Here is a 27,420-nt window from a genome sequence, read left to right on the forward strand (position 1 = left end):
AAGAGAGATCACGGAAAATATACTACAGAATAAGCGCTGATCTTATCAAACAAGTCATTAAATGAAAAGGACTGTTGCCGGTATACATTTCTCTTGTTGAATGTCACTCATTTCATTCATGTGAATGAAACCGTCTTGGTATTTTCTTTCATTTGTGTAATGATTTTTCATTTTACAACAAACTTTCAAAAAATTTCCCATATAATTCACTGTTATCATTTCTCTATAATTGTGTGTGTAATGTTCTATCAGTTTCTGAGTGAAAATTGTCCATACACTCATTTTTATTTTTCTGTATAGCTTGTTTCATCTGTGTCTATTGACAGACTCTGCTTTACAGCAGGGCTGCTGCTTACATTATGAATTTCATCAGTATTGTGTTGGCATATTGCTTATCTCAAGGATCATAATAGATTGAAGTAAATCATTGATCACTGGGGAGAAATATGGCAAATGGCAAATGAGGAAATATGAAGCAATCAAAAGCAATCACAACTACTTCCTCCAGCACAGAGTTTTATTAAAAAATAATTTCCTCTCTTTACCCAATAATACGGATGGGTATTTGTTTCCTCAATGAGTGTGCACCTCAATGAGTGTGCAGCACGCAAGCAGACGGCTGTGAACTTCTAGGTGATGTCAAATGAATACTTTATTGAGTTTGCCCGCAGCACTTCTGAGTTAATATTCACTGATGCCTTTCCGTGTGTGTGAGTGTGTTGGACTCACAGTCATGCATCAGAGCACCATGTACACACTGAGCGAGGGGAGGGTACCAGGTGCAGGATGTGGGGTCTATGCATCCACTCCCACACACTTTCTTAGTCACTATGCCCACTCAGACTTTGCAAGCCCCTCCCAACAGGACAGGGAGACCCCTTTCTGCCTGTGTGTGGATGAAATCCAAAGAAATCATGCTCTCTGCAAGACACAGCTCAGTCTAGCACAGACTCCAACAGCGTTTGCTGCTAGCACTGGCTTAGAGTCTTTTCCTCGTGGACTAAGCTACTTGGGGTGAACATCTTATGGAGATCAAGTAGGAGTATTTGGATATTTAATGAAGTGGAAAAATGCAGGATAGGAGGCTTGTTTCAGAGGGTCCAGGGGTGAAGCCCCCACCCGAAATGGGGTTCTTCTCCACGCCTCTCACCCGGCCGGGTAACAACATCTTCAGCAACGTCCAGCAGCAGGACTACTCTGCTATAATCTGGCTTAGAAGAAGAGATAGAATGGAACGGGTAAGGCTGACCTTTAACGACTGACTGCTGATATTGACACTAACTGCTGACTGCTGCCCTTTTCCCCTCAGCACAGAAACCATCCACCTGTACCATGAAGGCACACACAACACACACTGTCCAGACCCGGATGGAGTGGGCAGGTCTGTGTGTCTACATGGAGAATATATATATATATATATATATATATATATATATATATACATATATATATACAGTACAGACCAAAAGTTTGGAAACATTACTATTTTTAATGTTTTTGAAAGAAGTTTCTTCTGCTCATCAAGCCTGCATTTATTTGATCAAAAATACAGAAAAAAATGTCATATTGTGATATATTATTACAATTTAAAATAATCGTTTTAAAATGTATTATACTTGAAATTATCATTTATTTCTGTGATGCAAAGCTGAATTTTAAGGATCATTATCACATGATCCTTTAGAAATTATTCTAATATGATGATTCATTATCAAAGTTGGAAACAGTTCTGCTGCTTAATATTTTTTCAGAACATGTGATACTTTTTTAGGATACTTTGATGAATAAAAAGTAAAAAAAAAAAAAAAAAAAGAAGCTATGTTTTTAAAATATAAATATTTTGTAATAACAATATACACTACTGGTCAGTAATTTGGGGTCTGTAATTTTTTTTTATTTATTTTTTTAAAATAAAATCAATACTTTTATTCAGCAAGGATGTGTTGAATTGATAAAAAGTGATAGTAAAGAAAATATATTATTAGAATATATATTATTATAATTTTTTTTTTTGAATAAATGCAGTTCTTTTTAACCTTTTATTCATCAAATATATTACACAGCAGAACTGTTTCCAACACTCATAATAAATCAGAATATTAGAATGATTTCTAAATGATTATGTGATAGACTGGATGTTACATGTGACACTGAAGGCTGGAGTAATGATGCTGAAAATTCAGCTTTGCATCAAAGGAATAAATTTTTTTTTTTAAGTATATTCAAATAGAAAACTATTATTTTAAGTTGTAATAATATTTCACAATATGACATTTTTTTCTGTATTTTTGATCAAATGAATGCAGGCTTGATGAGCAGAGGAAACTTCTTTCAAAAACATTAAAAATAGTAATGTTTCCAAACTTTTGGTCTATACTGTATATATATATATATATATATATATATATATATATATATATATATATATATATATATATATATAAATTTTGACAGTATTCAACTGCAATTATTTCACTAGAATTTAATATTTTCGGAAATAACTGAGGCTATATGTCACAAGCAGTCTCATGTTTTGATTTTTGGAAATGAGCTGAGAGAACATGTTCAAGTTCGGCTTAATGAAGCAGACTGTAGCATGAGCATATATAGACAAACACACACAAACACACACACATACATACAACCAACAAGCACAACTTGGTTTGTGTATGATGGAATTATAAAAAGTTTACATTACTGACATAGAAATGTTGATTACACATAAAAATGCAAACAACATACACAATATGCATTTACTTTTTTAATATTACATATTTACAACATGTACAGGATGATGTAAATAAATATATGATGTAAAAATATATCTAATATCATGATTGATTGATTTAACATTTATATTAATTCAGTATTTTATTCATTTTGACAATTTAATTAAATTAGAAAATACTGGTCAAAATAAAATATATCTGAAAGATAATGAATATCCATATGGAAATATTTAAATTAAAAAGGATGTCATAATGGTAATAAACAATAAATTCAGATTGAATGATTCCACTCAGATGAAAACAATGAAGCTGTCTGAAATGTAATCTAACTCATGGAATTATTCAGTAAAATGAAATATTATACTAACACCAGCAAACATGGAAAACAACATACCACTTGGGATCTATCTTTGCTAATCCTGAGCAGATCATTTAGCCTGGAGGGTCTAACCCTTTATCATTTAAGTAAAAACTATATATTTTTTTACATTACAAATAAATAGATAACTTCATATATCTCCCAATGACAACACACACACACCAAATTTTAATGTTCTACATGTTATTCAATAAAAAAATAAATGCAAATATATCATCCATACACGATTAAAAAATATTGCTTTATTATATAAATTCTGAACATTAATCATTTATATTATCATTATTTGAAATCATTTATATTCTAATTATTTAATTATTACTATTATAAATAGACTGTAATGTTAAATGAGACCACTTAACATCAAAACAGGTCTGTTGAAACAAATCTCTCACAATGTTGATGTTAAGATGAAACAGCTGATCAATAAATGTGCTGAAAAGAGATTTAGTGCCATCTATGCTCGAGATGAAAATGGTTGTGTATGTCTAATATTGTTCCCATTTTACAAATAGTCAAAATATTACACGTTATTCTTTAAAGTCGTTAAATGTATTATTCATTATATTTATGGAATGCTTAAACTATTGCATTAAAACATACAGTAAAACATTTAGGTGACAGGGCTTAAGCAGTCAGTATATATATACGTATATATTTGCAAAAATTATGCATTATTTAAATTGTAAAATATGCAGATTTAAATACATATAGAAACATGAGTGAAACACTGTATTATAGAAATTAGGATATAGAAAGTATCGCAATGGTCCTAAGAATAGGTTTCGTTTTCTGTATGCAAAAAATCATTTTTTTTTTACTCTTTCAAATTCCTTTGCATTTGGGCTGATGTGTGGTGATGTTGCAGTCTGCAGTAAATTAGAGCATTTCTTCATGTTCTCTGTTTATCATAGAAGGCATGGCTGGACTGGCCATTGGGCATACCGGGCATTTGCCCGGTGGGCCGACGTGCTTTTTGGGCCGATATCTCATACTCATACTTTTTTTTTTTTAAATGGCCCATAAAATTTGTACATCGGCGGCCCATTCGTTTTGTTTTGTTTTGCTTAATTGGCGGCGCTGGGTTTGTGCCGGTGTAATGCATTGGTCAAAGTCAGTGTTAGTTTTTTTTTTCTGACAGACCAGCCCATGAAACACGTAGATCAGCGGCCCATTGGCTCTTTTCTTGATTGACAATGGACTGTCCCAATCACAACTTTAAACGAGTGAGCGAGCGGCAGCAGTGTCAGTGGGGGAAGGGGTCGAGGCGCGCTCTGAAGGGACGTAGTCGGTGTGGGCGGAAGACAGCTGATCTGTGACTGGAGTGTGCATGGTAGGAAGTGGAGTAGAATCCGGTAGCGATCCGGAAATGGAGGATGAAAATTTTGGCGCGGAAGGTGGAGATAGTGAATGGAGTACAGTAGGAAATCGGAAAAGGAAGAAAAATAGAAGAAATGAATCGGAAACTGAAAGTGAGAATGGATTACACGTGACAAGGGGAAGGAAAGAAGAGTTTAAGGTATTGTTGAAATTAGATGCTGGATCTTTCAGTGTCATTAATCCACTGAAATTATCTAAAGTGATTAAGGAAAAAATAGGACTGGTTGAAAGTGTGAAGAAGTTGAGGGATGGTAGATTGATTATATATTGTAAGGACAGTAGACAACAGAAAAAGGCTCTAGAAATTAAAACGATCATGGGACAGGGTGTGAATTGTTCAGTTCAAGAAGAAAAGAAATGGGTTAAAGGAGTAATTACAGGGATCCCTACTGATGTAACAGAGGAAAAGATTAAGAAAGGTCTTACGGGAGGCGCAGTAATTGGTGTGAAAAGACTTAAATGTAATAGAAACAATGAAAGGGGAGATAGTCTATCAGTGATGATTCAGTTTGATGAGGATAAGCTGCCAAGTAAAGTCTTTTTAGGATTTATGAGTTTCTCGGTTAGGCTTTACGTACCCCCTCCACTAAGATGCTACAAATGCCAAAAGTTTGGACATGTAGCGGCTGTATGCAGAGGTAAACAAAGGTGTGCGAGATGCGGTGGAGAGCATGAATATGGCAAATGCGAGCAAGGAGTTGATCCCAAGTGTTGTAATTGCGGAGGGGAGCATAGTGCGGGGTATGGAGGATGTGAGGTGAGGAAAAATGCAGCTCAAGTGCAAAATGTAAGAATAAAGGAAGGATTGTCATATTCGGAGGCGGTGAAGAAAGTAGGAAATACTTTGGAATCAGGGGATAAAGGTAAAGGAATTCCTCAACAAAAGATGGAAACGGCTCAGGGAAAAACTAAAGAGAGTTTTGGGATTAAGAATAATGTGGCATTTGTAACCTTTATAGCTGAAGTGGTGAATTGTTCTGCGCAAACAGAAAGCCGGACTGAAAGAATCAGAATAATAATAAAAGCAGCTGAAAAATATCTAGAGATTGAGGGGATTTCTGTGGAAATGATTAATGAAAAATTAAAGATGCAGTTAACAAATACGCAAGCAGGATGTGGTGGTTCATAATGGTGCTTTTAATATTCCAGTGGAATGCGAGAAGCTTAATTGCTAATGGACAAGAGTTTAAAAAATTCATCTCTGATCTGGATAAAAGACCAGATATTATATGTATACAGGAGACATGGTTTAAACCTCAGTTAAATTTTGTTTTGCAAGGGTATCAACTAATTAGGAAAGATAGGAAAAACTGTAATGGAGGTGGGGTAGCAATATTTATAAAACAAGGGGTGGGATACAGGAATGTAGAAGTGAGTGAGGATCAAGAGGCGTTGATGATGGAAGTATGGGAAGGGAATCAAAGTATAAAAATAATTAATTTTTATAATCCATGTGAAAAGCTATGTAAGAATGCAGTGGAAAAAATAAGAGGTAATACTAGTCAGAAGGTAGTATGGTGTGGTGATTTTAACGCACATAATACATTATGGGGGAGTGTTAAAACAGATTATAATGGGTTAATAGTGGAAGAAATGCTAGATTGGGGACGGTTAGTATGTATTAATAATGGAAGTATAACAAGAATAGATGTGAGTAATGGGCGTAATTCAGCATTAGATATTACTCTGGTTTCAGAAGATCTAGCTAGAAAATGTGAATGGAGTGTAAGCAAGCAAAGTTCAATGGGAAGTGATCACTATCCAATATGGTGTCAAATTGGTGTGGATATTGTACAAACTGTGGTGGAGAGAATGCCAAGATGGAAATTTAAGGGAGCTAATTGGGAGCTTTTTAAAGAACTGTGTAATAACAATATGAACGAAATGGGAGAAATTGAAGAAATAGAAGAGTTAAGTATGAAAGTAATTAAAGTGTTAAGAAATACGGCAGAGGAAGTAATAGGAAAAACGAAAACTATAAGTAGAAGAAAAGCAGTCCCGTGGTGGAATGAAAAATGTAGTAAGGCAGTGAGGGAAAGAAATAAAGCAATGAAGAAAGCCAGAAAATCTGTATTGTTTACTGATTACATTATTTTTAAGAGAGCTCAGGCTATGGTTAGGAGAGAAATAAGAATAGCAAAAAGAATGTTCTGGAGAGAATATTGCAATAGAATAGGGGAAGACATTGAAATAAATGAAGTTTGGAACATGATTAGGAAGATGGGAGGGAGTCAGAGAAATATTAATATTCCAGTTTTAGTAGGACATGGGAAAATAGCGATAAAAGATAGTGATAAAGCAGAGATGTTAGTGGAAGCATTTGTAAAGGTGCATAGTAATGATAATATTACAGATAATATGAAGAAGTATAGGGAACAGAAAGTGAAAGAGAATGAGCATATATATGAAAAGAAGATTCCGTCAGGAAGTAGGTTAGACTCAACATTTACTTTATATGAGTTAAAGAGAGCACTTGTAGGGGTTAAACATACTTCCCCAGGAAAGGATGAAATCTGTTATGAGATGATTAAGCAATTGTCAGATGGATCATTGAATATAATTTTAAGACTTTTTAATAAAATTTGGGATTCAGGGAAGATTCCTGTGAGTTGGAAACATGGAGTAATAGTGCCAATCGCTAAACCTGGAAAAGACCATTCCCAGCCAGTTAGTTATAGACCAATTGCATTGACATCCAATTTATGCAAACTTATGGAACGGATGGTTATGAATAGGTTGACGTATGAAATGGAGAGTAAAGGTATGCTGTCAGCATGTCAAAGCGGATTTAGAAAAGGGCGAAATACGATGGATTCAATTCTGAGTTTGGAGGCGGAAATTCGAAAAGCTCAAGTTAATAAAGAAATGTTGGTGGGAGTCTTTTTCGATGTTGAAAAGGCTTATGATATGTTGTGGAAAGAAGGGCTGTTAATGAAATTGGAAAGTTTGGGAATTGAGGGAAAAATGTATAACTGGATTTCAAGTTTTTTGTTTGGAAGAACGATTCAAGTTAGAGTAGGGTCTGCATATTCTAGGATTCTCTCAATTGAGAATGGAACTCCCCAGGGAAGTGTGAGCAGCCCTATTCTTTTCAACTTAATGATTAGTGATATATTTAGAAATATTGAGACTGGAATAGGAAGATCATTGTATGCAGACGACGGGGCATTGTGGAAAAGGGGGCGTAATAGGCTGCTTGTAGAGAATAAAATGCAAAAAGCAGTGAAGGAGGTGGAGAAATGGTCAAATAGTTGGGGTTTTCGATTTTCTGTGGTAAAAACACAAGTAATTTGTTTTTCAAATAAGAAAAATAATCCTATGTTAAATATTAAAATGTATGGTAATCAGCTGGAACAAGTCAATGTAGTGAGATTTCTGGGTATGTGGATGGATTATAAATTAAACTTTGGAGTTCATATTCAGAAATTGATAGAAAAGTGTAAAAAAGGAATAAATGTCTTAAGATGCTTGTCAGGTGCGGACTGGGGAGCAAGTTGCCAGTCACTGAAAAGAATTTATTATGCAGTGATCAGGTCAAATATAGACTATGGAAGTATGGTATATAGTTCTGCGAATAAAACTTTACTTAAAAAAATACAAGTAATACAAAATCAGGCATTGCGAATTTGTTGTGGAGCATTTAGATCTTCTCCGGTAGTATCATTACAAGTTGAATTAGGAGAATTATCATTGGAACAACGCAGACTTCAATTGAGGATGAGATACTGGTCTGGTGTATGTGGACATCTGGAAAGTCATCCAGTAAAAATACTTTTGAAGGAATGTTGGGAGTATGAATACAAAGAAATAGAAAGCTTTGGTTGGGTAGTAGGGAAGGAGGCAAATAGCTTGGGATTGAAAGAATATTTAATAGCCCCTTCTGTTCCTATACCAGCAATTCCCCCTTGGATGTATCCTATGCCATTAATTGACTTACAAATACATAAAGAAATAAATAATCAAATAAGCATACCAACTAAGTTAGTAGTTGAACAGTATGTAAATCGAGAATATTATTCAGTATTACAGGTATTTACAGATGGGTCAAAGGATCCAGAGTCTTGTAGAACAGCAGCAGCAGTATTCATTCCTACATTTAATATAAAAATTGCAAAAAGAGTATCGGATCATGTGTCAGTATTTACTACTGAATTACTAGCTATCATATTAGCAATACAGTGGATTGAAGAAGTGCAACCATCAAGAATTGTGATATGTACGGATTCAATGGCTGCTCTCACTAGTCTTATGAGTGGAAAATCGGAATCTCGACAAGATTTAATATTTGAAGTTTTGCAAGGTTTATTTAGAGCAAGGCAGTTAGGGGTATTGGTATTCTTCCTCTGGGTGCCAGCACATGTGGGTGTGGATGGTAATGAGGAGGTAGATAAGTTGGCAAAGAAAGCATTAAAGCATCCACAAATAGAAATTAAGGTATCATTAAGTAAATCAGAAATCAAGAGGTTAATAGCAATTGAAATTAGTAAAAAATGGCAAAAGATATGGAATAATGACTCTAAAGGAAGACATCTTTATCAAATTCAGGAACGGGTTGGAAATGAGAGGAAAAGATATGGAAATAGGAAAAAAGATGTCATTATTACAAGGTTAAGAATTGGTCACACTGCATTAAATTATAGTCTTTATAAAATAGGGAAGCATGATACAGGAAAATGTGACAATTGCGGGGAGTTAGAAACAGTGCAGCATATTCTTTTAGAATGTGCTGCATATGAAAGGGAGAGACAACAGTTAAGTCAAGAGTTAGGAAGGATGGGAGTTGATACAATTTCAATTAAAGTATTACTAGGAAATGGAATAAGACAATCAAGAATTCATGAATTATTATTTAAATATCTAAATAAAACAGGAATAGTAAATAGAATTTAATTTTTTTTTTTTTTTTTTTTTTTTTTTTTTTTTTTTCTCTCTCTTCCAAAGCCAAGTACACTCCACACTCCAGATCAGTAGGTGGCGGAAATGCACCATTTATGTTGGTCTGCCAAACCGCCATTAAACACTAGTAGTAGTAGTAGTAGCAGTGTCAGTGTGTATCTGTAAAAAAAGATGGAGAAGAAACGCAAGGAATGTGCAGATAAATAGCGTGAAAAAATAGAACCAGGCCCTTAAAGCAGACACTGTAAACTGTGTCAAAATATATGTTTTCTGACCTTCATCAGCTCCTGTGACGGATGATAATAGTGAGGACGGAGGATCAGGAGAGAGATGAGAAAGTGTAGAGCCTGCGGTAAGCATAACTACTTTCAAAACACTGAGGCCATGTCATGAGTGTAGATTATTTCCACATCTGCATAGTTGACGATTACCGCAATTCACTAGAAATTTAATAAGAGGCGTTTGTAAACCATGTTTTCCGCCAAAATAAAAGCTTGATGCAGTTTGCTCAAAATAAAAGATCATGTGCTTATCTCTTTCAAGTATAGAAATTGGTACAACTAATTAAGAAAGTTTCCTTTATTTTTTTGTGCATTTGTTTTACAAAATATGGCTATTACTGTCATTGGATTAATATTATAACTATTATTATGTATAGGTGTAATGTAAATAGACACTGTAACTAAAAGAGGTTTGAATTTTTCTTTGTTTAATTTGCACACTGAATATGGGTTGGAGCTTTTAATTTTGAACTCTCAAAGTGCATCAGATTAATGAATTTAACATTAAAATGCACAAAATTTTCTCACGGGGGGCATGCCCCCGAACCCCCCTAGAAGGACCAAGGACACACCACCATAGTTTTAATAAAAATCCTGTAAGAAACACTGGTATTGCTATGCCAGAGCCGCTTATAGCTTGTTTTAGGATTCACCGCTGTGGAGTATAGTTCAACTGTATTAATAAATATACAATTTTGACTTATTTCATCTGTTAACTCTCACTCGTTCCTGTACTCACTCATTACATGGCATTAGTGGTTTTAATGAATAGGGGTTGGTATGCATATAATTAAGGGCGTGCAAAGATGGGTGGTGTTTATGATCATATAGTGGGCCGGTCTGGGCAAAAATGCCCGGGCCGATTTTTTGTCCCAGTCCAGCCCTGATAGAAGGCATTCTCATTTGGCTTTCTGGGTTCCTCTCTATATGTCTTTCTCTCTCTTAGTGAAATGAGCCACGCGGGAGTTGCAGGGAGGGAAGTATGCAGTGCTCTGCTGTCCCTGATAAGAATTGATTACCTTCTCTGCTTCTCTGTCGCTGTGTTTCTTTTATATAAATATAAATCATGCTCAGTGCCTAATCCTTGACTTCTCCTTCAACCTGAAACCCAATTACATGACCAGGCCACTATACCTGTGAATGTCAAACCTTTGGCTGTTGTAAAAATGTAGTGCGTGATCAAAGCAGAGGTTTCATTCCTGGCTCTATAGATCTTGCTGTTTAACTGAGCTCTGTTTAGTCTTTGGGTTCAGATTGAAGTCTTTGAGATAAAGCTTTGGATGTTTGAAGTATTCTGGTCAGGAGTGACATCTTGTCTTTAGACAGCCTGATCTCTCTCTCTCTTTCTCTCTCTCTCTCTCTCTCTTTCTCTCTCTCTCTTTTTCTTTCTCTCTCTCTCTCTCTCTCTCTCTCTCTCTCTCTCTAACACACACACACACACACACACACACACACACACACACACACACACACACACACACACACACATACATAAAAAAAAACTACAAATATAAAAAAAATTACCTGCTTAAGCCCTATGACAATTATGGTTTAATGTATGTATATGCATAAATATAAAATACATTTTATATATATATATATATATATATATATATATATATATATATATATATATATATATATATACTGTATATATAAACCGTAGCATTTCATTAGCTTAACAATTTGTAGATTATTTGCAATTTACAATGGTTTCATAGATCATTCGATCAGATTTTAAAATTCGAAAGTTTATAATAAGAGCTATAAAGCAATTATTGCATACTGAATATCTCCCTTTCTATGGTTCTTAAAAGCAAACACATGATCCAGTATAAAAAAGAAAATAAAAAGCTTTTTTCCAGGCTAGGATGCAATAAACCTACTTGCTTGCCCTCTCCAAATAATCAAAGAAAAGGTTCCAGACCTTTTTTTTTTTAAATAAAAATAATGAGACCTTGTTCAGTGGGGCCTGCCTTTTCAATACAGGCACAGTGCTTTTATGAGTCTGTCATGGGGAACCCCCCCCCATTTATATAAATTTTTGATCTTCCTGCATGTGCAACTTACCGGGTGAATTATGCCCTTTTATCAAAGTCAACCTGACCGTTTGCTGTTTCCCTGGGTTTAAAGTGTGACATCCTACAGACAGGAGCACAGCATATACACTGATGGGTCTCAGTATGTGTGACGCCCACACACATTCACTGACCTTAAAACACACACACATGCACAGCAGGGGCGAATGAGTCAGGCATTAGAACGGGAATGATTCTGACACCACAGAAAAAGGCCCTCATGAAAATCACAGCCAATGTTCATATTAATTAATAATGCATGCAACAAGCATTGTTACAGTCCGATTGGGTTTCTGAACACTGTGTGTCATGCAGTCGGAGCTCTCATCTTACAGACGGTCTCAGTTCTGTCCACTAAGCTGTTGTCACTGGGAAAGATGGAGTTATCTTCAAAATGGTCTCTGTTCAGTAAACCAGATGACGGTGGTGTGATGTACTGGGTTAAAGCTCAGATCTGCTAATTGGTTTGTTACAGAAGAGAAGATTATTTCAGGTGGTCTGTCCCTTTAATCAGGCCCAGACAGACTCTATACATTATTTCTGTTTTTCTGTACTGATAGAAGTGAAAATCAGCCATTGTGAAAAGAGTGCACTTAATTGTACTGAATTTTTACTTGTAGTCTATTAGCAAAAAAAAAAAAAAGTTTTACTTCAAAAGTACATTTTAAATAATTTGTTAATAATCTTTTGTAATACTTAAAGTAGTTATTTTGATGTGTGGACTAACATTAAAGTACAAGTAAAGTATTTGATAATAAATTTAATTGTAGTGTGTTATTTAATATGATGTTTTAATTTCATATATTTTAAATGTACTAAATTTAAAATATAATTTTGTAGGTTACATTGTTTCACCAGTAGGTGGCGAAAAGTGACCGTCTTTATGTGTGAGATTGTATGATCCATTCAACAGATTTGTTCAAAACACTGATCTGTTCAGAAGCAACTAAGTGACTACATTATTCAGAATCAGAATCAGAAAGAGCTTTATGCCAAGTATGCTTGCGCATACAAGGAATTTTTTTTAGTGACATAAGCTTCCAGTACACAGAGACAACAACACACAGACCAAAAAAATAATAAGTTGTATAAACAATTGTGCTATAAATGATAATGGAATAAGATGTTAATGAGTGAGACTGAATCACTCAGGAATGGAATACCACCTACTGTGTGTTACTGACGGTTCTGCTATTACTTTGCATTTTGTAAGACAAGAAATAACTAGACATGGTACTATACAGTCGTAACAGTGAATTTAAATAAATAGTGCACCCAAAAACCAAACTTTGCTCACTCTCAGGCCATTCAAGCTGTAGATTTGGAAGAATTTAGCATTACATCACTTGCTCAACAATGAATCCTCTGCAGTGAATGGGTGCCGTCAGAATGAGTGTCCAAACAACATCACAGTAATCCACATATACCCCAGTCCAGCAGTTAAAGTCTTGTGAAGTAAACTGTCATTTCTGGCCAAAATGTGAGTCAGTAATCCATAATAATCCTGTTGATCTATTGCCTTCAAATTATCTTTTTTTTTATCAGCAAATATTGATGTTTTTAATCCATTGCATTCAATTACATTACAATTTTTGCCAGAGCTAGCTAAAATATTTGCTAAACTGAAGTGAGTGACCGGCGTTTCAGTTCTGCTGACATTTCTGCTATAGGTTCTAAACTATTAGATTTACAGATTATGTTTTTGTGTAGTATTTCAGCATTACAGTGCCAAAGCCTAAAATAAATTTTCCTCCTGGCCATATAGGGTCCTCTGTCAGAGAAGGACACAGTCAAGTTTGCTTTCCTCATTTCTATTATATATTACACCCTGTCTGATGCACCTCTCCCTGGAGAAATGACTCACCTAGTATTGTCTGGGCCATCAGCCTCTTTTTCTCTCTCTCAGTTTTTAATTCAGTACATTTTATTGCTTCAAAACTTTTCTGCAATTATTCAATCAATATGGGACTTGTAGGAACAGTCATAAATTATACAATGAGTGCTGTTGGCTTGTGCAAAACTCTGCCGTGATACAAAAGTGTTGTTGATGGTTCCAGGCCTGTGTTATGCAGTTGCTAAGTTGTTCTAGGTGGTTACCATGTGGTTGCTTAAATCAAAAGAGCTATAATATCTTAATATCTTTTCAACAACACAACTGGTGCAGGATAATTTGCACTCTTTAATCTAAATGTATTATCCATATCATCATCCATCCATAATGTATAAAAAATAAACACTGATCTCCCGTTCTACTGTATGTACAAAGCACATCTGTTGTGCAGTGATGGAGTGCTTGGCGTTTTGAGGTGAGAGGCTCAGCTGTAACTAATGGACGTCACGCTGACAGTGACCTCTATTCTGACTTGCGGTTATATGGGCAGGGTCATTCCCACTTCGTTTCGCTCTCGTTTCCTTTACTGAAAAGTTACGCAACGGATGTCCCAAAACACAGGTGCATATATCTCCTGTCTAACATCCTGCCAACACTCTGCAATGCATCACCACCGTAAGTGCAATCAAGTCTTGCAGTCTGTCAACGTCTAATTTTATCAGACTGCTTTTGCTGACTCTAAAGTGGTCAAGAATGGGAATTAGTTGCTTTTAAATACGCTTACTCCACAAACTCCAGTCTGTAATCACAGGACTGAGAAGAGTATAAACTGATTTAAGAAGGTGATATCTTGTTAAGCAAGGATACAAATCCCAGAGAAGGAGGTTGCCCTGTATCCCATGAGCATAGGCAGTAATTAACAGTGCATAAGTGAGGTGAGATTCAGCAGGAGTCTCCTGCTGTATGCAGCATATGCTCTATTCCATTGCAATAGTGTTCCAGGAACATCTGCGGAGTGATTCCAGTGAAAACTTTGATTACTTCAAGGTCTTGCCCTTTTTTTTTTTTTTTTTTTTTGCATTATTATGCTTCAAATGAGCCTGGAACAGCTAACTGATTTGAAACATAACAACACTCTTTTCCATTGCTCTAATGCAGAGGTTCTCAACCTATTTGACTTGACAGTCCACCATGTCCAACACAATATATCAACTAAACAATTTTGATATTATTTTCAATATAGGTAATCAGTGGCAATATAGATAAATTAATTAACCACAATTCATTTTGTGGGGTCTCGTTTTGAAAAAATCAGGAAACGGATGTTTAACTGAGATTTCCTTTTTGAATTTCTTTCTTATAGGAGTTGCATACCGGTGAATCAGTCTCGCTTGATATATTTGATTTACCAGGTAGATTTAACAATCCTAATTTAGATACAAATGAGACATTAGAGCACGAGGACGGAGCTACAAAATTGAAGTTAGAACGCTTAGTCTGGATAATTGATCTTTGATGAGAAAAATGTGAGCTTTCTAACCTTTGCAGACTTAAGAAAGTAAGCTCAGTTTGAGACATAATTGACATCTATTCTGAAACACTTTTGGAGATTACTGAGATGTTAAAAGAGATGTTAAGAATTAAAGTCTCAGTTTGCTTTCCATTGAATGTAATTTGCAAGTAAGAAGACAAGTATTAAATACGTAGATCAACTCTAGGGTTTTTCCTTCCTATGGGAAGGTATTTCAGATTCTGAGATTGCATGAATCACATAACGGTGACTCTAATAAACATGACTTTACTTGATAGATTAGTTCACAAACTGGCCGGATAGTTGTAACAATGCTGAATTATTTATAGGAGGAACGTGTCAAGCACATTTATGCTTGCGCTGCAGCTTCCTTCTGCTGTGAAAAAAGAAAAAATACCTTAGAAGTGCTTAGAGTCAGAAGGTTGTGTTTTATATCATGTTTTTTTTTTTCTTTTTTTTTTGTTGTCTTTCTTCTGCTAAAGCCAAATCCATTTGCACTGTGCCGGCAGAGCACACAGGGCAGGTGAGAATGATGCAGAAGGGAGGGGGATTGTTCTGTATTAGCCCAGCATTGGATGTTTCGAGAGAGGGAGTGGACTGTGTCTTTCTCTCTCTCCTCCTCTCTCTTTCTCTGTCTCCATCACTATGGAGTTGAGGCGAGGAAAGCACACAGCCAGTGGAAGCATGCATGATCTCAGGGTGCTTAAACAAAAGGCACACTATCTATCACCCACGATATCATTCCGTGGAATTGCACATCCATTACAGTGATGAGCGTAAGAGAGAGGCTGAGTGCGACACGTTACCAAGGAGACTACATTGATGAAATGCACTAGCATCTTGTTTTCAGTGTTTCCTGAAGTTGGAAGGAACTTAAAAGCTGTTATGCCAGGCTCTGCCACTCAGGAGAAAATCATGAAGGTGAGGCTTAACTTTCACTTCAGGCTCCAAAACCCCATCAGAATATTTCTGATGAAAGTCTGCATTTAAATTGAATTTTTTCTTTTCTTTTTTTTCTTTTGCTCAGCTGCACAGAATATAATTTCTGGGTGAATCAGAAATTGGGGTGAATCTGGGGGTGTGTGGGGGGGGGGGGGTGGAAACAAGAAAAGTAAATTATGTTTTGCAAAAAGTTATTTTAGCACTACTAATTAATTTAAACATTTTAAATAAGTCCATTACTTTTCAAATTGTTATTATAGGGTTTTATTTACTGTAATGTGGGGACATTTATATATATATATATATATGAGAATTTAATAGTTTTGTATTTTATAATTTATTTATTTAAATTTTTTTCAGGGGCGTCAACAATTGGGTATGTTGTGTATGTAATTTATTTTATTTTATTTAAAAAAACACATATGTAAATGTTATGTGTACAGTAAAAAAATTATTCTTTTTTATTTTTTTATTTTTTAATAGTTAATTTTAAGGTCAATTTCTCTAGTTTATTTTGTTTTGTTAGATGATAATATGTTTTGTAAAAATCATTTTTCTCTCATGTTGATACAGCTTGTACAGCATGATTTACAGTAGTCTGACTGAGCTGCATGTCAGGTGGTTTTGATTGAATGTAAGAGCGCTTAACTCGGCAAGACTGAACTGTGAAAAGTAGCAGATAATGTTGGAAGGAGCAGCACATCGTCCTATCAATCAAAGCCATCAGCACAGACAGCTCGATGCAAACACAGCATTTATTTGACATATTTCCCTTCGGGCGGAGAAAGTCTCTGTTTACAGACAACTTTAATTCTTCCACTGCCTCTGGCAAGACACAGATTTAATTTTTATTACAGCGGAACTAATCTAACATATCATTTGATTACTGCAGTATATGCTTTTAACTTCTAGAAAAAAAATAAAAATACTGAAACACTAATGGATTCAAAAGATCACATTCTCTTAAAGGTCTGAAAACTCCCAATAACTTGTAATGGCTGAAATAAACACTACTTCAGTATTACATGTACTGTACTTAATTATTTTTCCCAAATTATTCTGAAGTAATTTAACTTCTTCAATGATACATCAAACTTAACATAAAGTCAGTCATGACTGTATGAGGGTATTAAAGGGGACACTAATTGACAGAATCCATTTTAACTGTAAGAAGGTTAATGGCTTGCATTAATCTGCTTGCTTTCTGCACTCCCTCCTCTTTAATTAAACTTTCACTTTTCTTGTTTCCTTAAGAGGAGAATGATACATGATGTATATGTCACTCAGCAGACAGCTGTGAAGCCGGGACTCTGATTGAGGCCAGCAGATGGGATGGGAAACAGTCTCTCTCAGGAGAGATATGTTCAGGAAGTGCAGTGCTAAGCAAAAATCAAGTCACTCGTGTGCACTTTTTTGGAGGGAAAATCAAAAGTTCTGAGTTTGACTTTCTGACTTTGGCCATCAAAGATTACAAAACAGCATAATTCTTCAGTGTACAAAATGGTCTTAATATACACTATTGATATATTTCCATGAACTGAATATGCCCCAAATTACAACTTCTTTTATAGGTTCTGTATTTATGTAGTCCATGTCTTTTTTTCTGTTACATTGTGTAGATATGATTTTCAGCATCATTACTCCAGTCTTCAGTGTCACATGATCCTTCAGCAATCATTCTAACATGCTGATTTGCTGCTCAAGAAACATTTCTGATTATCATCAACGGTTGTGCTGCTTAATATTTTCTTTGATAAAATTCTTTGATAAAAAGAAATGTCTTCACCGACATATTTAATGAATTTAGAGCACCCATCCTGAATTAAATTTCTGAACATGCGGACCTCAATCTCTTGAGTGCTAGTGTATATTGTTGATAAACCTGTATGTTTTACAGTCCCACTCCTTACTATACATAATTATATGATTTATTATTCACATTTAGTATTGTTCTTTCCCTGCTATCCACGACCCCATCAGCTACCCACCATCTGAGAACTACTGCCCTACAGCACACACCATGTTTTATACACTGACCACTTTAATATTTATAGACACTTTCCTGGGTTTCATGCTGATGCTTGTTTACAGCAGCAGATTGGAGAGAAAGCAGCATATATACAAATGTATCTACCTTAATACCTAATACTTTAAAAAGTCCACCAAGCATATAAGGAAAGCTTTTCCTTCTGTATAACAGAATTCCCGTGGAAATCTGATGGAGACACTCTATCATCCTCTCAGTCGTAAAATTAAATTATAGCTATAGATTCAATTTTGAATACAATAAATCTTGACCCTGCACATTTAAACTGTCACCAAAGTCAGAAACCCCACATTAATCATTTCAACAAATAAGTCAAGACAAACTTATCTAAAACCTGGTATATGAAAATATAATTGGCAGACCTCTCTTTGTATGTCTTTTGCAGTCTCAGCAGAAATGTATTGCTGTGTTTGCACTGGTTTGCTGCTTTGCTGTCCTGGTGGCTCTAATTTTCTCTGCTGTGGACGTCTGGGGAGAGGATGAGGATGGTGTCACTGAGGAGAACTGCAGCAAAAATTGTCGGTGAGAAGCAGTTGTCACAGATCATATGCTTATGATGTTATTTTCTGTAGTACATGGTAAACAACAACCCAAAAAGTACACATAGGAGCACTGCATATTCCAAATATTCAGCTCTGTGTTTTGTACCTTTGGCCAACATGAACTTTTTAATTGTATCTTGGCAGTGCATCATCTTGCATCATCTTTTACACTTCACGGCTGATTAAAAGGATAGTTCAAGCTAAAAATTAGTGTTTTGCCCTCATTCACTCATCTATATTTTATTCTAAACCTATATGATTTTTTTTATTCAATGCAATTACAATAAACCGGGACTGGAGCTTTCATACAGTGCACAGTGGTTTCATAAAATTATCATTGCTGTGATCCCGAAGCCATACAATACCACTACTTTTTGTGAGGAACAGACTGAAAATTAATACAAAAAAAGCCCTGTTCCACATTCATTTTCTGTACTGCATATTAAAAAGAGTGGCCAGATTCACAGTTTTTTGTTCCATATAGAAAGGAAGACGTATGGGTTCAGCACAACATGAGGGTCTGCTAAATGAATAATGTAATATAATGTAAATCATTTACATTTTTCTTCAAGACTTATATGTTGCCCATCAGTTTTTAAGAATAATATGCAACAGTGATTCATTCATTAAATAATACTTGCATTAAGAAAGGAAATTATGTTTAATTTTAATTTAATGTAGACTTCAATATGTTGAACATATTCCACATACTAACATCTCCTGCTCTTAGCATTGTTCTTGTGGAGAATGTCCCAGGGGAGCTGTCATTCAACCCCAATAATTCAACCCATCTCCCACTTACCTTGGGTCTCAACCATCTTTTGGACCAAGCAAAACTGTCAGTTGAGATAGTGTCGCCATACTGGGCTCTGACCTCCAATGATCAGGGGTCACAGCTTTATTCTTCTTATCAGGTTTGTTAGAATTAATGGGCGAATATGCATTATCAACACTTGTTTATGCATTTTGAGATGTTTTAGCAATTTATAAGTGGTAAAGTTTTAGCGCACATTCACGGTGCCCCTAAAAGTACATGGTATAAAGGTAAAAAAAAATTATATATGTTTTCACGTTCTCTCACAAACCTTTTGCATTCACCCAGAAACTTTGTGTTCACCATTCAAGAGAAGACAAATGTTTAATGAGAGACTGCAAAGTTTCCTGGAGGAACAACAAACATGGAGGGAAAAATATATTTCAATGATTTTGCGTTCTCTCAGAAACCTTTTGCATTCCCCCAGAAACCGTTCCATTCACCGTTTGAGAGAACACAAATGTGTCCCTCGACCACAAAACCAGTCATAAGAGAGATTTACCTGAAAGCTGAATAAATAAGCTTTTGGATACATTGGATATCTTAGGATATGACACTGTTTGGCCGAGAACTGTTTGAAAAACTGGAATCCGAGGGTGCAAAAAAGTTCAAAAAAGTTCTTAGCAATGCATACCACTAATCAAAAATTAAGTTTTGATATGTTTACAGTAGGAAATGTACAAAATATCTTCATGGAACATGTTCTTTACTTAATGTCCTAATGATTTTTGTCATAAAAGATGAATCATTTGTAAATTATATGGGTGTAGCTTCCGGTCTCATTTGCGTCCAGCTTTTTTTAACTGTACAAAACAGGGCTGAGTTTCCCAAAAGCTTTGTAAGCCTAAGAAGTTCGTAAAAACGATCGTACGACTGTTCTTAATATTACGGTCTGTTTACCAAAAGCATCTTAACTTAAGTAGCACTTGAAAATCATCGTAGATCTACGGGTGCTCTGGAGTAATCGTAAAGCCTTAAGTGCATCACAAGAAGACAGATTTATGCAGTCACCTGCAGGAAAATCGGCAGATTACACCTTTAACTTGATTCAAGTGCAATGTGATTATGATATAAGGATTTGATTGTGCTTTATTGTACACTTTATGACTCGTTTTTTTTATTAATTTATAAATGAAATAATTAAAAAGGGCAGAAAATTTTGAAATACACATTTAAATTAAATGACTGAACAAACAAACAACAACAAAAAAAGAATAAAAGAAGTAATGTAGGAAATGCTTCAAAGACTGGGGGGGGGGTGCATGAAGTGCACGAAAACCAGCTATGAAATAACGTCTCTCTCTTTCTCTATACTGTACATAAATAAATAAATTCAAACAAATTTATGTATTTAGCAGATGCTTTTATCCAAAGCGACTTACAGTGCATTCAGTTTATATTTTTTTTTTACCTAACATAATATATTAAGTATATGAAGTATATTATATATTATTATGTAAAGTATAATAGTATACACTATAATATAATATAATATAATTAAATATAACCCAGTTCGTTTTGCTGCTTGATACTGTCAATTGATTTGTCCTATCATATTATTTTAATCTGTTATCTTAATCAAGAACACACTGGTTTGTAATGCAAACAGTTTTACAGTTTACTGCACATTATTATTCTCCTCGTCATTTACCCAAAGCGGCTAATGAAACGGAAGTCTCACCCATAGGCTTACTTCTGCATTGAGGAAAAAGGTGGATAGAGGACTTGTTTACAATACAAGCGGAGCACATTCTGAGTTTGTGAGGGGCGGGATGTTCAGACGTGCTCCAGTCAGTTTAGCGAATCACAACATACTGAGCCAGCTGACCAATCTCAGCCCATTGCGTATTTCTGAGGGAGGGGCTTCATAATAACTGGAAATTAATCTAGGCTTTTGTCAGAGAAGGGACAGAACGATGTGGAATAAAGGTAAATTATGTGAAAAATAATGTTTTTTTTAAAAAAACGAAGCATTAACACATGTTGGACTGCACCCCATAAACACAATCAAGGCTAAAAAAACAAAACAGTAAACCACCCCTTTAAGACTTTAGTGGTCCAGGGTCACAAATGTTTTATCAGAGACTGCAAACTTTTGCTTTTCCCAAATAAACTTTATTCGAGAGAATGTAAATGTTTTGCAAGAGAACACACAAGATTTAGCAACTGAATGCAAAAGCATTGATATATTTATCCTTCCATCTCATTTTTTTTTCATCCCCATGTCTCCTTAGGGGCTCCGTACAAAGGTAATCTAAATGTTAAATTAGGAAAATGAGTATGCACAATTAATTATCAGAATAAAAAAAAAAAAAAAAAGAACAAACAAAAAAACACCTATTTTCCTGTTTGACACTGCGATGCTGCTTTGACACAATCTGTACCTACTTTCTACTTATGATTATACATCTAAAATATCTGATTTATTGTCAATGGCATATACTACACATGGCTTTTTCTATTTTCTAGGGTCAGTATTTGTTTCAGAGATTGTTAAGCCTGAAGTCTCGAGGTGTCAGATTAAAGATTGTTAGTGACCAGCCCAACTCCATTGAGCTGAAGAGCATGTCTGACCGCTGTGAGTAAACTCAAATCTCTCCAGTTAATGTTAAGAGATGCATTGATTTCAGTCTGCTGAAGTGCTGAATACAGTACTAAAGCAGTTCTCTCAAGGCAAAACATTGTAAGATCACACACACAGGCATCCATCTTTGATAAACTTGCATAACTTTTTGGGCTTTTCGCTTCTCCAGTCCCTCAAGGCTACGCACAAGGTCAAAACATCATGAATGTGGAATATTGTTGAATAGCAGATCTCTCGTTAAGGTTAACAAACCATTCCCCAAATGGCTGTCTGTCTCTCCCAGATGCAGAAGTGCACTATGTCAACATGACGGCCCTCACCAGAGGAAGACTGCTTTCCTCATTTTGGGTGGTGGACAGGAAGCACGTTTACATTGGCAGTGCTGGCATGAACTGGAAAGCTCTGTCCAAGGTAAAGAATTTCAACCATTTACGGTGGCCTCGAAGAGTACTTGCATGATATACGAGTAATATTGCAAAACATAACCAAATATGAAACCTGGGAGCATTTAAGTGCCAGTCACACTACACTCTTTGTTCCTCTGACATTTATTCATACACATGCGAGAAAGAATGGAAACGCAAGCTCATTCAAATTTCTCTGTATTCCAAAGTTCAAGTTTGATGAACTCAAATAAATCATTTGTACAGTTTGAATGTATTATTTGTAGATGTTTTTTTTTTTAAATGCCCCTATTATGCTATTTGAAAGTTCTTTATTTGCGTCCCTAACAACGTGTTACATGCATGCAAGGTCAATAAACATTTTCTTATAATATGTATTCACATTTACCTTATTTCTCAACAACTCTCAAACAATTCTTTCAAAGGTTCATCTTTCCAAACCCCTCCTTTGCATGAGGCTACTCTGCTCTGATTGGTCTGATGACCCAGTCTGTTGTAATTGGTCTACTGTGCACAGCACATGTTAGAAACGGAATGTAGTAAAGACCCAAACAATAATGGTATATGCGTTAACCGAACACAGACATAGAGACCTACATTTGCACTAAGCGTATACACAACACAACAAAACACACAAAACTACATATTTTGCACGCTTGACAGAACATACAGTAACAATTATTAATCATACTTAGAGGTTGTGATTCAGAGGAGCCAGCTGCTCCAAACATACTGGGCACTGAAGGACGTCCGTTTTAAGAATCCTGCATTGAATTTGCAGAGATTTGTGAAGTAGTCATCAGTAAAATGATGAGAACACAGCTAAATTTGGGATTATTCGGCTGTGGTATCATAGTAAAGATACATTCTGATTTTTCATAGCCTCATCCTTTGGATGTGAAAATAAACTGAATTTACTTCCGCAGAGCAGAGCAGAGCAGAGTGTCTTATCGACATTATGTTATCCAAGTCAAGTCAAGTCAAGGCTGCTTTATTGACAATTCTTCCACATGTGCAGCACATACATACAGAGAATTTAAATTGCATTACTCTCAAACAGTAGACCATTAAAATACAGATAAATACAGATTAAATATCAAATACAACTATACAAATAAGGGCGTTTAAAAAAAGTAAAATTAAAAATAAAAATAAAATTCAGTTAAATTAAGCAGCACAAGGCACATGACAGATACAGTGGAGTGCAAACCAGTGAAGTGAACAAAGAGTGCAGATAAAATGATTGTAGTGCAAAAGAGCTTATTCAGAATGATTTAAAGTAACAAAAACCTTAGAGAGCGTTCTTTATTTAAACTGACTAAAGAGGTAGTTGAATGAGGTAGTAAACAGACCAATGATGCACAAAGTGACTGGTGCAGGTCAGAGTTACGGCGTTTGAGGGAGGTTCAAGTTTTCGCGGCATGTCCACACAGAATGTAGGTAGGTATTATGCAAATGTGATTCAAATTTTAAATGACTCGTTAAGCGATTCAGAGTTGATTCATTCTTTTGAGAGACAATAACTTCATTTATAATGGTAATTTAAAAAAAATCCATAATGGGGGCACTTTAAAAAAAACACCATAGAGTGCGATGTCATATTATGATCGTTACTGTATCTAGAAATTATGTGTGCAAAGTCTAGTGTGACTGCCACTTTAGTTTGAAGAAATATAGCACAAGCACATTTTTCAAGTAAAACTTTTTACATTTCAAATTGAGATATTGTGACTCTACTCTTTTGTTTCAGCTGAAGGAGCTCGGAGTAATAGTGTACGACTGTAGTTGTTTGGCTCTGGACATGCACAGGATCTTTTCTTTCTACTGGCAGCTGCAGTACAGGGACTACATCCCTTCAATCTGGTCCAAGAGAGTCACGGCCGTGTTCAGCAGAGACGAGCCGCTTCAGTTCAGACTCAACAATACAGACGCTTCTGCATATGTGTCGGTGAGATCAGTACATATATCTCTCTTCTTCGTCTGACTCTGCCAGCTAACATATATTTTTTAAATAAGACAGGGGATAGTTGCCACACATTTTATCTTCAGTATCCTGCTACCAATTTCTCAGGGTAGATGTATTTTTAATGTTTGTGTGTGTGTGTGTGTGTGTGTGTGTGTAAAAGTATTTAATTACAGTACTTAATAATACAATTGACATTTTATTGCACAAACATGTCAGGATCGATTATCCAGTTCCATGCACTTTGAAGTATGTTTGCATCTATGTCCATTCTACAGTGATTTTTTAAGTAAACTGCTGTCATTGTTTCCACTGGATATAACTTGATTAAGGTAAATTCACTCACTCTGTCGGTAATTTATCCCGGTGATTTTTTTTTTAATGCAAATGTGCATCATATGTGAAGACACTGGCCATCAGATTCTAATCTGAGTGTAATGAATCTTGACTTCCTTCCAGCAACAGGATGTTTACTCGACAAATCTAAGACCATTATTTCCATTCAAATGAATTGTGCTCTAGTGTTATAGGCTGCCGGGAGACATTTCTAGCTCAGTGATAAAATGCTTCTCCTGACAATGATGTATGTACACAGGCGGCCATCTCATTGCCTTTCTCTGGTGTACTGGCCATACAAATTGAAACTGGAAAAAACTTTTTTTCATAGACATCACCAGAGCTGTTTTGCCCCAAGGGTCGAAGTAGAGATTTAGATGCCATACGTCATGTGATCCGAGAAGCCAAGAGATTCATCTACATTTCTGTAAATGATTACCTGCCCTTAGTCAACCGCAGCTTCAGAGGATCACCAATCATAAGGTAATGCTGGTTTTCACAGGCACAGAGTCATTTATATGTTTCAGCACTAAAAGTTGTTATAAAGGAAATTATTGATTTAGTGAGGTTTTTTTAAAGCAAGTAAAAAACTGCCAATAAAAAATGACAAGACACATTTTAAAATAAAAGACACTGAAATTATTTGGAAAATCGCTGAAACTTGAAAAGTCTCTAAAACATTTTTTAAAATTTTGTAGTGTAAAGCTAAGATATTTCTCAAGAAATTATGCTATATTGCATGCTTTTGTCATTTAATGTATATGTTGTCAGGTTTATGCATCCACATTTTTCAACCGAGGGGTTTCTCAAGTGAATCTGTCTTAAAATACATTTGAGTTTTTTTTACTTGAAAACTAAACAAAGATACTAAAAATAGATTTTTTTTTTTTTGGATCTATTTATAAATGGACAAATTTGCTCCTTTGAAGATTTATAACTTCTCTGTATACTACTTCCTTACATCAACACTCATTTGGCCCCTTTTATTTTTTGGTTCAGGTACTGGTCACCAATAGACGAGATGCTCCGGGAGGCTGCAGTACTGAGAGAGGTCAAAGTTCGTCTCTTGATCAGTCTGTGGACAGGTACACATCCGCTGACCATTAACTTTATGACGTCAATGCAGGCTCTATGCACAGGACTGCCAGTCTGCTCTATAGAAGTGGTGAGGAAAGAATCAATTTGATTGATCTGTTTATATACGTAATCACGAACCCAAAAATATATTTGAATATTTTACAAATAAGTTATATTTTATATATGTGTGTCTGTTTTGAATCAGAGATTTTACAGAGGCAAGGAGCAGATGGGAGGATTTCAGCACAGGATAAATGAGAATAAATTTATGGTGACAGACAACGCAGTATACATCGGTAAGACATCAGTCTCACACACATTTAATTTAGTGGTTCACTGGCTCAACAAAAACTGTATATTTGTATTGCCAAAACAATACGAAATAAGTAAAAATAATAATAATAATAATAATAATAGTAATAAAAACACTAACAACATTGCAAATGTAAATTAAATGTAATATTAAAAGGGATAGCAGTAAAAATGTATATAAAATAAACCTAGATATACAATAATTCTAAAAATAAAGTAATGAGTCATTTAACTAATTTTATTTTTGTCTTTCGTTGTCATCTGTATCATAATAATTCATATACAATTTATTGGATTTTAAATAAAATATTAGAATTTTCTGTCAATTAAGGGAATCTGGACTGGGTTGGCAGTGAGTTGGCTTTCAATGCAGGAGCTGGGCTGGTGATTCAAGAATCAGAGAACCAGCAGGAAAAGCAGAACTCGATTGTAGAGCAGCTGACTGCTGCTTTTGAAAGAGATTGGTTTTCACCCTACATAATAAACCTGCTCCCTGGCAGCACGACTCTACAGGAGAGCCAACATGGGAGGCAGAAACTGCAAGCTCTAAAGACAAAACCAAAGGGTAGAGGGCGTGAATGAGCGGCTCGAATTTCTCTATGAAGCGGGACCAATAAGCCAAGGACTTTGTGCCTCAGAACATCTGCGCCATGACTCTTACCATTTGAATTTTCAAATGCTGTCAATGGAACTGAATAATTATCTCTGAAGGACTTCTGTGAAGGAAACCATTTTTGTGTATGCTTTCTTTTTAAAATTACAGCACTTTCAATGAAATACTCTAAATCATTATATAATGCATGCTTGTTTGGATGAGAAACAATCAGTACCATTAGCTGAGAACTGTGGAAATCATTTACTCCAATATTTAGACTTTTCATATTTTTAAACCAAAATATTAAGATACTCTGCTCTTTCGAGAAAGGATATTGCCAAATTTCTATAATCATTCTGTAATTTGCTTTTCTCAAGAAGTTCATAAGTCATCCTTTTTTTAAATCAAGCATATTAATACTGAAATGCATTTTTTCTTTTTTTAAATCTGCATATAAGCCAGCAAGCTTGCTGATTACATATGCGGCCTCATACTGTAGCTATCATCACTTTCTGACTGACTAGATATTATGGCACATCTGACACTGTGTGTGTGTGCATATATATATATATATATATATATATATATATATATATATATATTGTTTACATAATGCAGCATGCACAGCCTTGCAGTAATGTACAATCATACACACAAGAAGAGACTGTTTTACATATTACTAACTTAAGCTTACACCCT

The 27,420-nt window shown here is 35.3% G+C and overlaps 1 protein-coding gene across 4 annotated transcripts; it reads left to right on the forward strand.

Annotated features, from left to right (window-relative positions):
- The first annotated feature begins 952 nt into the window (after positions 1–952).
- Positions 953–27,272, forward strand: LOC132151376 (inactive phospholipase D5-like). Of its 4 annotated transcripts, none has more exons than XM_059559489.1 (11): positions 953–1,238; positions 18,480–18,616; positions 19,367–19,550; positions 21,685–21,699; positions 21,920–22,028; positions 22,318–22,445; positions 24,189–24,386; positions 25,069–25,220; positions 25,737–25,902; positions 26,020–26,110; positions 26,458–27,272. In XM_059559489.1, exons 1-11 carry the CDS (start codon positions 1,071–1,073, stop codon positions 26,706–26,708), a joined length of 1,599 nt encoding a protein of 532 aa, XP_059415472.1. In that variant the 5' UTR covers positions 953–1,070; the 3' UTR covers positions 26,709–27,272. The 4 variants fall into 4 exon arrangements, with proteins under 4 accessions (XP_059415472.1, XP_059415473.1, XP_059415474.1 ...); XM_059559491.1 differs by lacking the exon at positions 953–1,238 and adding an exon at positions 15,625–16,026; XM_059559490.1 differs by lacking the exon at positions 21,685–21,699.
- Positions 27,273–27,420: the final 148 nt, after the last annotated feature.

This window comes from Carassius carassius, chromosome 10 (genome assembly GCF_963082965.1).
Source record: "Carassius carassius chromosome 10, fCarCar2.1, whole genome shotgun sequence".
Taxonomy (NCBI): Eukaryota; Metazoa; Chordata; class Actinopteri; order Cypriniformes; family Cyprinidae; genus Carassius; species Carassius carassius.

Bases quoted from the DNA above. Each gene is read 5' to 3' on its own strand.
- LOC132151376 (XM_059559489.1), top strand. From the start codon at position 1,071: ATGCAGGATAGGAGGCTTGTTTCAGAGGGTCCAGGGGTGAAGCCCCCA. The intron at 24,387-25,068 runs GTGAGATCAGTA...TTTTTTTCATAG, and splicing joins ACGCTTCTGCATATGTGTCG to ACATCACCAGAGCTGTTTTG. The intron at 26,111-26,457 runs GTAAGACATCAG...CTGTCAATTAAG, and splicing joins AGACAACGCAGTATACATCG to GGAATCTGGACTGGGTTGGC.